The 14460-nt window shown below is 49.7% G+C and overlaps 1 protein-coding gene across 5 annotated transcripts in view; it reads right to left on the bottom strand.

The window, feature by feature from the left end:
* ZEB2 (zinc finger E-box binding homeobox 2) overlaps positions 1-14460 on the bottom strand; it is a 118599-nt gene that overhangs the window by 8425 nt on the left and 95714 nt on the right. For all 5 annotated transcript variants that reach the window (XM_061556973.1, XM_061556976.1, XM_061556977.1 and 2 more), the window contains exons 3-8: positions 14320-14391; positions 12539-12733; positions 11456-11679; positions 5683-5788; positions 2577-4918; positions 280-436 (exon numbers count right to left, since the gene is read on the bottom strand). In XM_061556973.1, the coding sequence (XP_061412957.1) occupies positions 280-436; positions 2577-4918; positions 5683-5788; positions 11456-11679; positions 12539-12733; positions 14320-14391 (3096 nt within the window). The remainder of the gene's footprint in view (positions 1-279; positions 437-2576; positions 4919-5682; positions 5789-11455; positions 11680-12538; positions 12734-14319; positions 14392-14460) is intronic.

Below are 14460 nucleotides of genomic sequence, written 5' to 3'. Positions count from 1 at the left end.
CCAGTGGTGGACATTCTACATTCATATGGCGGGGTCAGTCTTAAGGAAACGACAACCACCGTTACCTTCCTCGTAAATCGATACTCAATTTAACGACCCCACAGTGACGATGAGTCAACCCCCAACCAGGATTTGAACTGGCTACCTTCAAATTGCTTGCCGCTCACGCGGTACTATAAAGATCACAAAACAAAAACCACACAGCGCGGACGGGTGCCAGCCCTAGCGGACGTGCGCGAGTTGCAGATCGAAGTGAGTGTGCCGAGCGGGAGCGTTTACCTGTGTGCTCGTACTTGTGTCTCAGAAGGGAGCTGCTCTTCTGGAATGTTTTGTCGCACAAGTCACACGAGAAGTTGCCGCTCTCAGCCTTCTTCAGCTTCTTCCGTGGGAGCCCTGTGTCGGAGTCCGAGCCATAATCACCGTCCAAGCTCTCCGCCTGCCATCGAAAATGAACAAAAAAGCCATGGACTCTCTCCGCAGCATCCTGGTCGCAACCGATTGTGCAGCCTGCACAGCCTTTGTGTTTTCACACATGCACGTCTATATATATATATTTTTATAAACACATACAATTGTGCATGAAGACATACAAACACAGAGATTTCTCATAGGCGAGCACAAACTAAGATTGGCGTAGCATTCCCACCATTGGCTTGAGGTCCCCAACTGAAGTGAGCGCCAGCAATGGCCGTTTCAGCATGGAGATGCTCTGAATTTTGACATCATACGAGAGGGTAATGCGGCCAAAACCAAGCACACATTTAAGGCTGAGTTAACCTCGGGGAGAAAAGATTGTAAGCCACTCATGGTGTTTGTTAGTAATGAGGAATAATGGATGCTGGGCACACTGCCTCCTCTTGTGCCAGACCAGCCGCTAAAAGCAAATGTCCCAACTGTCTGTGAGGCTAGATGGAGAATCTTCATTATTGTGTGTGCATACGTGTATGCACATTTATGCATGGTGAGGAAAGCTAGTGGTGTTCGAACACTACTCTGAGTCATCTTTGGAGATACTCACTGAAAACACTCCTCCGGAATAGTCTGTGTGTTACTGCAATAATTAATGATTTACAGCTCCCTTTGTCATTCTACTGCGAAATATAGGCCTCACCCCATGAGGGGTTAAACGTGGGGGTTGTCTCCAGTGATGTTGGCCTTGGCCGGAGATTGAACTCGAAAGGTCATCAGATTTACAGTGTGCTAACCATTGCACCAGTAGCTGCATTAGGGACATTATACACTGAAACCGTTCGTTACACTGCCCATAGGTATACCCATGGCTATGCATCATTAAACCCACCCTTGGTCACCGCAAAGCCTGTGGGCACAGGTTTTACTGACAGGTAAGCCCAACCGTAGACACATCCTTTATTAGTGTGGCTGTGGCGATGAGTGTCAATGGACATCAAGAGAGCTTAAACAAGCGGGAAAATTTCTCGGCTTCCAGACATATCCGTGCTGCGGCTCACATGTTTAGGGTCACGAGGTCTGTGGTGTGGACCCTCTGGGAGAGCAAATCGAATTAACACCAAACTTTGGCAAGGCAGCCAATTTATAATATTCCTGCGCTAAACGCTTTGGGACACGTTAACATTTTTGAGAGGCCTTGCCCTCCAACCCCTCCCCTCCCCCTCACGACCAGCGCTACCCTGATCACTTACATCGACCGGTTAACTACAAACGCTTTGTCAGATCCTCTCAGGCCCAAGAGCATGTGATGGAGTTAATTGATAACAATGAGCGGAGTGCGGCTCACTCAGATGGGTGACCCCCCCCCCCCCCCCGACAGAGGTCACCATCTGCTCCCGTGTTATGTGACACCTGCGCGCAAACTAATGGCAATTCAGTGCCAGTTGTATGTAGCTATTCAAGTGTTTTTCAGGCAGTTGCAGGGCCCACTTACAATCGCTGATTTGCTGGAGTGATGGTGAGCGAACAACATTGACAAGGTAATGTGTCTGTGAATTAGAAGCCATCGTGTACATACTCATTACAAAATAATCTCAACAGTGATCATATGGAAAGATTAGTCAACCCAATATGCATGTCAACCACCTGCTAGGCACAACCAACAAATGTATATATATATATATAACATATATAATATTGGAACATTGCACACCATTATGATTAAAGGCATCGTTTAAGCAGCTAACAATATAAAAGAGGAGTATTCCACGTTAACAGATACCATACTGTTGGAAATACTATTGTCTACAATTTAAGCTCGACTCATCAGAGTAAACGTGCACCATGCCACCATAATGTAATCATAGTTGCCCTATGTGTAGGCTGAAACGCAGCCACAGTAATGTGGCATTTCTGCCATTGACTAAAGACTACCAAAAGAGATGAGCACCACACTTCAGGCTCATCTTAGCAGGGACACAATTCGATATTTGACTTGACACTGAAAGGACGTAATACAATACGAAAATGAATTGACAACGGGCACCCAGGAACTCCCCATCCCTTGTGTTTCACCACAACTTTCTGCACCATGCCATCAACAATGGGGGCAGAGCTGGGTTCAGGGATCCCCCCCCTCTGCCCTGCCGCCCCCCCACCCCACTCACCTGCGAGTTGGCCTTGCGCTGGTACTTCCGACGAAGCTGCAGCTCCGCAAGGCTGGCAGCACCGAGGGGCGGGAAGGCGGTGTAGGCCAGCTGCGGGAAAAACGCCAGCTGCTCCAGCCCCGTGGGGTACTGCGCCAGCTCGGCTCCGCGGCCTGAATGAAGGGGCGGCGGCGGCACCAGGCCCGCGTGCGGCTGGAACGCGCCCACCGGAGGGAAGGCTGAGAAGAGAGGACGGTGGAGTGGGGGCTTCGCGCCGTACATCATCGGCATGCCGAACAGGGGCTTCAGAACGTCGGCCATCGCGTCTGAGCGGTGGCCGTCCATGGCCTCTTCTTCGTTGTAGCCTTCGCTCTCGTTTCCCAGTTCTTTCTTGAGGAACGCGAGGTTCAGCGGCTCGTCCTGGTTGGTGTATGGCGACGAGGAATCGCTGTTGAGATCTAAGCTCGTGAAGTTCTCACGATCCTCTCGTCTCCGCTTCTTGGCCTGCTTTCGTGCCATCTGCAGCTTGGGCAGGGAGAGATCGAGAGGCTCCGCTTGGGACTTGACCACGTTGTCCTCAGAGGAAAATGATGACCCATTCGAGGTGGAGCGCAGATTCCCGTCCGGAGTGTGCGAGTGGCCGTTTGGAGTGTGAGCATCCCCGTTAGAGTCACGCGTGAAACTTGCTGCAGACAAGTTCAGGGGGAACGGCGAGCGCCCGCTTCCAGGACAAAGCTCGTGGTTCGCCCTGGACGGGAGGTTAAAGCGTGCGGGCTTGATTGCCTGCCTGGGGGGGCTCCTCATTTTTGACTCATTTGTAGCTGCCGGGGGTGGGCCCCTGGGAGAGGCTTTCTGCACGAGGTGACAATCGCCATTGCTGGATGATGCCAAGTCCCCCATAGCCTGAGAGATCGGTGCTGGATCAGGAATGTGGTAAAAGCTTGGCTTGTCATGGCAGCGGCTCATGAAGTTGACGGGAGAAGGAACAAGCATAGAGAATTTCGTCAGCATCTCAGCAGTTATGGGCTCGCCGACGTTCCGTGTGCGGTAAGCCTCCCTTAGAAACGCCATCCGTTCGGCCGCCCCCTCGGGCATCAGGGAATGTAGAGAGACCTTGTCCTGCGTGGTCATGGCTGGGTCAGCACTGCTCGTGGGGATGCCTGGATAAGTGCTGGCTGCCTCGTTACAAACCCTGGGCTCTGGGCGCACCAGCACAGCCTTGATTTCCTCGTTCATCTTGCACATATAGCGCTCATGCTGGTGCAAGGGGATGGGGCCAGGGAAGCCCTGCCCACAGAACTGACATCGGTACATGCCGGTGGTAGTGGGGGTGGCAGCTGAGTGAAAACTCTCCGGGCTAAAGTCCTGCTGATGCATAAACTTTTGGCCATTCATCGCGAACATCTTGGGATCCATTGTGCCGCCATACTCGCGGAGGTGCTGGCTCAGAGTTTGCGCCGTGTAGGCCATCTGCTCCCGCCCGCTCGGGTCCCTGCCAAGTCCCTGTAGACAAGCCTTGGCCTCATTTACTTTCTCCAGCGTGTAGTCGATTATGCTCATGGCTGTGCCATTACGAGCGAGGAACGGGGGGATGGTCAGGCCTGGCAGCGAGATCGGAGGGCATTTTGGCGTGTTCATTGTCATCTGGGGCTCCTCGATGTCCGGCTCCATTTTCACTCCAAATGGCTGGGGCGGAGGGCGGCTCGCCTCTTCCCGAACGGGACTGCAAACCTTGAGTCGTGTAACTGTATTATCGACAATCTGCAGGACCTTCTTCACCTCACTGAGGCTGGTTCCTTCAGCTGGCTCACAGAGCACTGCCTGTGGGGTCTCTGCCATGCCTTCGCTGCCGGAGCGGTAATGAACCAGGTTCTGCAGAATGGCTTCCTCCCGGCCACTCAGCACCCCGGCCATTCCGTCTCTGTGGAATAGGTGCTGGAAGTTGCTGTGGCCTGGGGAGCTCAGATGCAGTGCTCCACCACCATTGCCATTCATACCGACCGGCGATGCGGAGATTGTCGTCCGAAATTTGGAGAAGAAATCGCAGGCCGTGAGCGGCTCGCTCTTCACGCAGACAGCCTCTGGGAGAGATGGCAGAGCCAGACCTGGGCGCTCAGGAGAAAGCCTGCCGCTCGCCTGCAACTTCTGCCTGAGCTGGCTGAGGGCCTGGCTGTCGGGAGAGGTGGGAGAGCGGGTGGAAGGAGAAGTACCGGCCCTGGGACCTGCCCGGGACCTGCCTCCACCAGCTCCTGCCCCGCCAGGCGATGGCTGCCCAATACACTTCTTACTGCTGATGTGGGAGCTGTAGGAGCCAGAGTGGGAGAAGCGCTTCTTGCAGTTTGGACACTCGTATGGCTTCTCACCTGCCAGACGCAGTACAGCACAAGCACAACACAGCGAGCATTCAACAATGTCATGCCGTCCGGCATTAGCTTATTGTCTCCACATTTAATTTGCAAAGATGTGTGCATATCCATGCAAGATTCAGCACCTATTGAAATATGCCTACGTTGAAATGTGATCCCAGAGAATGCATTTAGTTAACCAACTTTCAAGAATACAACATTGTATTTTGCACCACTAAGTGTGAAAATCAACTCTATATTTAATCTTAACTACAGTGTCTATTATAGATTACATTTCCCACTCTGGGAAAGGACTTTTGCTATGTTATGTGTATGCTTATAGAGTTTGTATATAGACTTTAGTGGTTGAATATGTATTACACTTAATTCCATCAGAAAAAATGCAAAACTACTTGTATTTACAGCTGCGATTATCAAGGATTATCCTCTGCCAAACTTTTTTTTACCCAGTCAAATCCCCCCGAGATTAATTATGTATTGTGTAGGGGATAACCTAAATAACCTTGGTTATATTTAGAAGCGTGTTCATATTATACATTTACATTAAGAACATGCTTATACCATGTAGATGAAATATCTGTTTTGAATACATTTAGTTTAAGTTGAGCATTGTGTTTAGTGAATGGGATAAAAAGTGAATGGCTTCTTGAATAGATTATTCTCGGTGTCAAATAAATAACCGCAACCTTTTAACGATGGAATTAAATATTTGACGAAAATGCTATTGTGGAAATAGAATGCCTTTTGCATTTAGGTATTACCGCTATGGATCCTGAGGTGCTCCTTCAGGTGGTGCTTGTACTTGAAGGCCTTGCCACACTCGCCACACTTAAACTTGCGGTGTCCTGCATTCTGAGCGCTCACGTCCTGCGGAGTGAAATCAATTAAGTGACTGAGCAAAAGTCAAATCTGTAGACAATGACAACACGATTTGAGAGGGAAAAGTATGAACATAATTATAAACACATGCACTAACAACAAACAATTCACAGGGAATGGATTAAAACAAATATATACGATATATACTTTATATGTGTGCAAAAATTAACAACCTTATTTCATGACATTTGAATGTAATAAACCAATAATAACCAGTGAAAGCACTGCAAATAAACAACTCCAGTTACACGGGGATGGGGAAAACAGTTATCTGTATGAAAATGTTCCATATTACGCTTGTAACGTAACTACCAAACCAAGTCCCTCACTTATCCCGGAAAGCCTTCCTTGAATCTCACGATTATTTCTCAGGAAGGTTCTACTTAAGTATATTAACACATTTCCTGAACGATATAAACATATATTTTTTTACGTGTAAAGGAAAAGAAAACAGAGTGTCCAAGTTTGGTTAAAGCACAGTGTATTATTTGTGCTCCCTGGCAGGAGGAGGCTGGGCAGGTGCAAAAGGGAACAGCTGAAGGAAGATTTCTTTGGCTGGAGGGGGTGCAATTGGCAGGGGGTGACGGGGCCGGTAAACCCTTCTTCGGAGCTACATGTATGGTCAAGGGTCACCCTCGAGGTGGAACGCTGCCTCGAGGTTCCTGACCACTTTTGGTAATGGGCCTTACCAAATATGGTGCCACCTGCCCACGACAGCTCTCTCTCCGTGAGGTGCACCGTGCTACTACAGACTTGTACGGTACAGCCAGGGTTGTGGGTCATCAATAAAGATATTCTTAGGTTGTTTCGGTAAAGTCACTACAGCTATCGTGCTGTGACGGTCCCACCTGAAGACGGAAGCTTGTGTTGCCTCCGAAACGTCGTGATTTTTATTTTATTTTTATTTTACTTTTAAATAATTAAATTTTTTACCTATGTAACTTTACCGAAAAAACCTAAGAATATGAATCCTTGCAGTCACGAAAGCTTCAAATCTAGCATCAATAAAGAAGCCCATTAACCCCTCCGGGGGGAGTGAGATGGGGGCGGGGGCTAAAACACAAGCACCACTTAGTGGGAATTCAACTGTAGTTAGCTTATGGAGACCTGCCATTGGAATAGCAAATATCCACCAACGTCTCAGGGACCCTCCATGGAGATGAGCACCACCCCGATTGTTCATTAGGGTAGCAAGACTCTCTTGGCTATGGCTTAACTTTTTACGTACACCCTTTGGTGACGGGACCAGGGCCATTCAATTCACTCCCAAGTGAGGACGTTGTTTTAAAATTAGGATAAATACGTGATTCAAATCCAGGATCTCAACAGCGCCCGCTCGATGCTCTAGGGCACGCATAACATTAACCTCAGTCTCCTCAGCCACTCAGCCAGTTCTCTTTAACTTACATTTCTAAGGTGTACACTACTCTTCTGAGCAATGTTCGGTGTGCTTCAATTACAGTGTTTGGTTTGTTGTCCTTCCCCCTCACCTCTGATTAGCGCGGTTGGCGATACGGTGAGAAATACTTTCAATGTACATGCTGGTGTCTGTGGCCTCTCAGTGGGGAAAGTTGCTGAATTTGGTAAAGGCAACTTATTTAGTTTGGTCATCAGCATATAATTAGAGGACAACTATTAAATGTCCTCTAATTCACCCAAAGGCTTAAATGCTGGATCTCAATCGTGCTCCCTCACTGCCCTGACATCGTGCGGTGGACCATGGGGCACAAATGCCTCTTTTAGTTTCTTATTTGACAATTGACTTCAAAAAGTACGGCGAGGGCATTTCCATGCTTCTTGGGCCCAAGACCGTGATCCAGTCGAGTACGTAGAGGTCAACCAACAACCATGAGGTCAAAAACAACGTGGGTTGTTTGTTGTGAATATGGCGAACAACAGGTGGATAATTAAATGCGAGAATCGGGTGGAATGGGGATTGGCAGAATGTTCAAGGTCAAGATTAAGGGGTCATTGTGGCCAATGATGTTGTGATGAACTCACCATCTCTCTCTCTCTCTCTTGCCTCTGCTACATCTTACAGCTGTTGCACTGTCGACACCCAACCTCCAGGGTCTTCACTCAGAGTAATAATACATTCACATCTACAATCCTTTGTCCATCCACCGATGGATGAAGGCATTGCCATGCTGCGTCGGCCATGGGAGTTGTCGGACCGCACTTCATTCTAGCCAGTGGAGGTCGAATGGCTATGGGTGTCGGGGGATAGTTCATGTGTCACTGAAAACTTGTGTTGCCCATGGCGGGGGATGCAAACTCAGTGCACTAACCATTGCAACACCACTTCACAACGTTCTCACATTGTGCCAACGGATATTATTTGCTTAGTCATTGTGATTTATTTGGAGGCAGCTCAGTAGGTGAAGCAGTGGAGCTTCCAAGTGTGAACCCATGAGTTCAAATTCTGGCCAAAGTCAATCAACTCATCATCATCATCATTACATTAACTCCACCTGCTGAAGCACACCACTTGGTGATATGTCAACAGTGCTTAATAGATATATTAGTTCCTGGCCATAACAATAGGGAATTCTACAACTGAGACAGGATCACTGATAGTGAATAGTACCATCCTTTGCTCTTTGGAGCTTTGGGGAACTTTGGTAGTTTTATTTGTCATATCACGAGTTTTTCTTTCTATAAGTTGATCTTAATCTTAATTGGATTATGCCAGCAGGCCCCCTCCAGATGGGGCATAACAGCCGGCGCCATCCAAGACAAGGAGACGATCTGAACGAGGCCGATTGACAGGGGGCGGGTGTGTCCAGGTTTGTGGAGTGAGCATGGCAGGTGTGGCATGATTGACAGCTCAGATGTAATTCACACTCCCCCCTGCCCGCCCCCTCCTCTGGCAGCACCTGATGTGGCCTTTGTGGAAACCCCAAGCTGACTCATTCGGCTATTTTTGTATACGTTCAGTTCGACCCATTTGTTGTCACAATTCCGAACGGGAATGAGTGCTCGCACTGAAGTCACGTAGGAAAATGCTGTAGACGTTGTTTAAAATAAAAATAATGATTAAATTCTCGTCTTTGGGCTGCCTGCAAAGCTATTTTAACTGTAAGAAATGTCTCACGAGTACGTTTATTCCCTACGTAAAGACTTTTACAGTAAGTCCCGCATGAGTTGGCACTGGTGTTTTTTCATGTAAACTCAAGCTCTCCCTGCCAATGAATGGATGTTGAACTTCTTTCGCACCGTACGTAGCCAACCGTGCGAATCGGGAGGTGCCGGACATAAGGTGGCATTCATCCCTGTTGCTCGCCCTAAGCCCGGTGTGAATATTCCACATTCTCACAGCGAGAAGCAAAGGATTTTGTGCTGGATTTGCACTCAAGATCACCCGAATGTAAACACAATTGCGTCACACAGCACCGCCATAGCAGGTATATGCATGTGTGCTCCAATGCGCTGATATATAATGTGCCGTTTCAAATGTTGATCTCATTGCAGCGTTTTGGAATTGTAAAGTTTCATGAGTTGGGTTTTCTTCATTGCTCCAGTACATGTTACGTGATGTCGTAGATTTTAACAAGTAAACTGCACCATTTTGAAATTGCCTATGAATGTCGATGGACTATTTTAAAAAAATGTCTCCTTCAGTTTAATTAATCGTTCACAAAACATCATCATTCCATCCACTGCCAATTAGGTTTTTCATAAATTTTGTATTCAATAATAACAGCTCATTATTTACCTATCAAAGCTTCAACCGCGTCCCTCGAACTCTTTACAACTCACGAGCCTGATAGAGATGTTTGGTCAGTTCCAGGCGTTGTCTGTTGCATTTGAGAGGAAACTGGATTGTCCACATAAAACCCGTGCGCATGAATAAATAACACTGGAAAATCTGCACAGATAGGTTAGCAACCTATTTGCTGTGCGACCAAAGGCTGGTCCCCTTGTAGTACAGAAGATTATTCTCATGCACATCATGAAATTTGCGCAACCCGCGAATCGTGCCTTAGCAGCGTTGGATCGTACGTCACAGCTACAAAGCGACAGCTTGCTTGACAATAGTGATATCATCTCAGCGATTAAGGCCACGCAAAAAACATAGCGCTTGTTATGTTAAGTGGAACATCGTTCCAGCTGCTGCTAGCTAGAATGGCTCGAAAGAAATCCTAAGCACACCACTGCAGGTCATGGGATTATTAAACGCGTAACGTTCATCGCGAAATGCGGCGTTTCAATTCCGCAAACACGGGCACAGGCGTGCTGACATGTATGTGCAGGACAGCATGAACACACAGTTGGTATGAGTGCAGCTGCTGGGACTTCCCAGTGGGGTGACAGCTGGTCTCTCTGGGGGAAGAGGCCATGAACAAAGATCGCGTTTGTTCCCAACATAATCTGATTCAGTGACGCAACTTCCCACCAAACCCTTACCCCCTCCCCATCCCACCCACAGCTCAATATCGCACTGCCAAATGCCCCCCATATCCATGGGCCACCTGTCATCGACAAAAAGCGCCTCCACTGCCTGGACGGGGAGCACTCGGATAATGGCAACACGTAAACAACTGCACTGGAATTACCAATTTTAAGTTGCCGTGAAATGCTCTTAGCGTCTCTTGCTCAAAATGACCTATATTGTATTACTGGTGCATACTGTTTACAAACCATGTTTGCAAAAACCATGGGGGGGAAAAAAAATCCTACGCATTGCATTTGACGTGCGTCGCACGGCATTCTGCCGCTGTCGCTGTCCACAGTGAGCTTGTGGTCTTACCACAAAGCAGGCGATGAGAGCCTGCGTGGACATTCGCGCAGGAGGCCCGTGGCACATGCAGGAGCACACAAGCGTGCATGCAGGAGGCACACAACGCTCTCTCACAGAGGACGTGGCCAGCCAATCACAACCACACCTACCTCGCATCCGATGATCTGGGCATAGCCTCACACAGCTCATTGGATGCTTGATCTCCATCTCACCTGGTCAATTATTACAGCCTCGCTTGCACGAATGATTACCTTCTTATCCGGTGAGTGATTTGGCCCTCGCCTGCTGAATGATTACTGTCTCACCTGGAGAGTGATTACCATCTCACCTCTTGGGTTGCAGTCTCACCTGGTCAGTGATTTCAGTCATACCTGGTGAGCAATCACAGCCTCACCCAGTGAGCAACTGTAGCCTCACTCGGTAAGTAATTATAGCCTTGCATGGTGAGTGATTGCCATCACACCTGGTCAGTGATCACGACTCACCTGAAAAGTGATAACGTTCTCACCTGGTGAGCGGGATCACTGCCTTACCTGGTGATGGTGAAATACACCCTGACCTGGTCAGAACAATTTCAGCCTCACCTGGCCAGTGGGATTATAGGGACACCTGATGAACAGTCCAAAAGCCTCACCTGGTGAGAGTGATTATCACGGCCTCACACGGTGAGAGCGGGGATCACGGCCTCATCCGGTGAGATCAGAGATCACAGCGTCACCTATTGAGAGCGGAGATCACAGCCTCACCCATTGAGAGCGGAGATCACAGCCTCACCAGGTGAGATCAGAGATCACAGCCTCACCCATTGAGAGCGGAGATCACAGCCTCACCAGGTGAGATCATAGATCACAGCCTCACCCATTGAGAGCGGAGATCACAGCCTCACCCGGTGAGAGCAAAAATCACAGCCTCACCTGCTGACGCGCGTGCGTGCTCGTGTGCCGGTCGAGTTGAGCGCGCGTGGCGAACGCCGAGCCCGGGCAAAGCGGGCACACGAGGGGCGCGTCGCCCTCCGCGCGCCCCTCGTGCCGGTAGCGGATGTGCTCCTTGAGCGACGTGAGGCGCTTGTAGCCGCGGTCACAGTACGGGCAGGCGAGCAGCTGCGAGAAGGCGTCCGGCGCGCTGGCCACGTGCGCATCTGTGGGGGGGGGGGGGGGGGGGGCGATGGGGCAACTCGCGTGAGTTCGCGTCCCCCCGTGTTTGGCGGCTGCTTGCGGTGTGGAGAGAATGCCCCCCCCGCCCCCCCGCTATTGCAATGGGGAATTTACATTACGCTGGCTCTCTCAGAGATCAGTTGCCTCCCGATGCTCGTTTCAGCAGATATACGCTGTCACCGATGGTTGAAGTCTGGGTAGCAATGGCAGAAGGTGGTTCATAGGTGAACCCAGACAGGTGACCCCTCCACCACTACCACCACCCCCCCCCCCATATGTTGACCCCTGAAAAAGCTGCCCGCCTTTTATAGGCTTCTCAGAAATGTGCCATCGATCAAGCCATGAAAAACAAAACCCACGTCACGAAGTGAACAATCAACATGTATTTACACAATCGAATGGCCACAGCCTGCAGACAGATTAAGGAGTCATGTGGTCTGCATGCCACCCCCCTCTGCATAGCTGACCGTCGACCTCACACCACCGCGAAGGCAACCTCCCACCATGCTGTAGGTGGCAACAGTTGCTGGGACAGCGACTTTTGCGACCTGCACCGCGCTCAATGTCGCTCACTTCCTTCCGGAGCCACTGAACGGGCCGGGTTGAGTCTACCCAACACGTGGCCGTATTGGCTACTGCCACTGTGGTTGCTGGTGGAGAGCGCGCGTGTGCGTGCGCGCGCGTGTGCGTGCGTGCGTGCGTGCGCGTGCGTGCGCGTGCGCGTGCGTGCGTGTGCGTGCGTGCGTGTGCGTGCGTGTGCGTGTGCATGCGCGTGCGTGCGTGTGCATGTGTGTGCGTGTGCGTGCGTGTGCGTGCGCGTGCGTGCTCTGGCTCTTTGAGTACCGTTTTCTGCCGCTCCCTCGTGCTCGGGTGTGCCCTGGTGCAGCGCAGGGTCCTCCGGAGCCTCCGGGTAAATCACGGCCGTGTCGCTGCGTCGCAGGAACTCGGCGATGCTGCTCGCCTGCCCGTCTCCCTCCGCGCACTTCTTCTGCCTCGCAAAGTAGTTGTTGAATTCCGACGGATGGTTGACGCTTGTGACTGTGACAAGCAAACAGCGGGCGTGAGATGGACGGACGCGCACTTGGTGTTGTGAGGTTGCGCTGCCTAGCCTAAGTTGTCTTGTGGTTGTTGTTGTTGTTGTTTGACTTGCATCCCACTAGGATTTTTGCACACAGCGTTGGTGTACGGTGCTTTTTTTCTGGAAGACTTTGCAGTTTTTTCCTGCATTTTTCTGTTTGCGCATAGTCATGTTCATGTTTTTGTTTTTTGTTTGTTGCGGTTGCACCCGATTCAAGAGCCGAATGGCTCACAGTACTATACCAAATAAATGAAACTGAAACGAAAACTGAAAAAACTGAAACTGTCGGTCGACATGCGTTGCTATCACGGCTCGCCATAGCATGCAAACAATGTGAGATCAGCACGAAGCATCGCGAGACGTAACCCTCTCAAGTGATGTATCCTTATTAAGTAATAAAGACTTCATTTTTGCATAGCCCTTCTCACTCTTGATACCAACATGTCAACAGATCTCGGTGTGCCTTTGGTTCGGGCCGTGTTGAATTTAGCGCCTGGCTCGGTCTGTTGGGGCATTATTATTTTTTTCTTCGCAGCAGCAGCAACGGCAGCCACCGATACGCGGCCGCGCCACAGACAATCAACATCATGAAGGCTCAAAGCCTACCACCTGTTTCTTTTTCTTAAGGGGAGGGGAGTAAAAAGGGGATCGGCGACTGAAACCTCAACCCTACCCTGCCTGCCACGTGTCCTTCCAACGCTAAATTCAACCACCTGGCCTCGGCCCCTTTGGGGCGCCACGGGCGTTGTAACGCAGCTTCGCAGTGGCTTTTAATAGACACATTTTCTGGAAGGAACTCTGCTCGGTCGCTCCGATAGCAGGTGCTCTGCCGCAAGAGAGGACCCTCACGGCTATGCGCGCACGTGTGCTCTGGGGCGGGGTTATTTTTACCGCGTGCTCGTTACACGATTGCGACGCGCAACGTTCGGCGCTTCCCGCTCCCAAACGGAGCTGCGCCTGCCCGTTTAAATCGTAGGGCAACGTGCACTATAACTCGAGTGACGACCGCCTTCAGAGTACGGTAACCCGCCCGTTACATTTTGCAAACTAAGTAAGTGGTATCTCGCTGGGTGGGGGCTGTCGGCAAAGCGTGCCCTCTCACGGCCAGAAACATTCGCAACATCGTGAGTTCACATCCCAGGTCAAACTTGGTTCATCAAGTGAGTACCACTTTTGTGGGAAGTTAATCGTGGTGGTCCTAAGAAGGAGCATGTCCCTGCCTCGGTAATGTGGAATTTCCACCCCTGGTTAAAAGCCACCCTGAAACTTGTTTAATTGAGGGAGATGCCATGACTTTGACGATAATAACTTTTAAGTGTTTGCTATGATTCATACGGATACTTGCCAGTGAAGTAAATAATTCGTTTTTAAATCAATGTGAAAAAAAGCCCAAAGTGTTGGCAACTATGCAATATTTACATCATGTACAATCTGGGCTTTCCAGAGTAAAACAGAAACTTTTTTTTCCCAGCTTAAAATCAGAATGAAAGAGGATGCTACATGTTCATGTTTGGAGAAGACCAAAGAACCACTTTGAAGGACTTACTATTAGTGAGTTCTCTATTGAGCTTAAGTATGGCTTCAGGCCCCATGGTGACTCTCTCCTCTCTCAAGCCATCTGCAAGCACACAAACACACAAACACACAGACATACACATTAGTTGTTTAAAAAAAGTATGAGGCGAAA

Source organism: Lethenteron reissneri, chromosome 23, assembly GCF_015708825.2.
Source record: "Lethenteron reissneri isolate LAM-NWPU_2019-01 chromosome 23, ASM1570882v1, whole genome shotgun sequence".
In the NCBI taxonomy this organism is placed as follows: Eukaryota; Metazoa; Chordata; class Hyperoartia; order Petromyzontiformes; family Petromyzontidae; genus Lethenteron; species Lethenteron reissneri.
The sequence above is the reverse complement of the archived record's forward strand: the minus strand, read 5'-3'. Positions and strand labels throughout refer to the sequence as shown.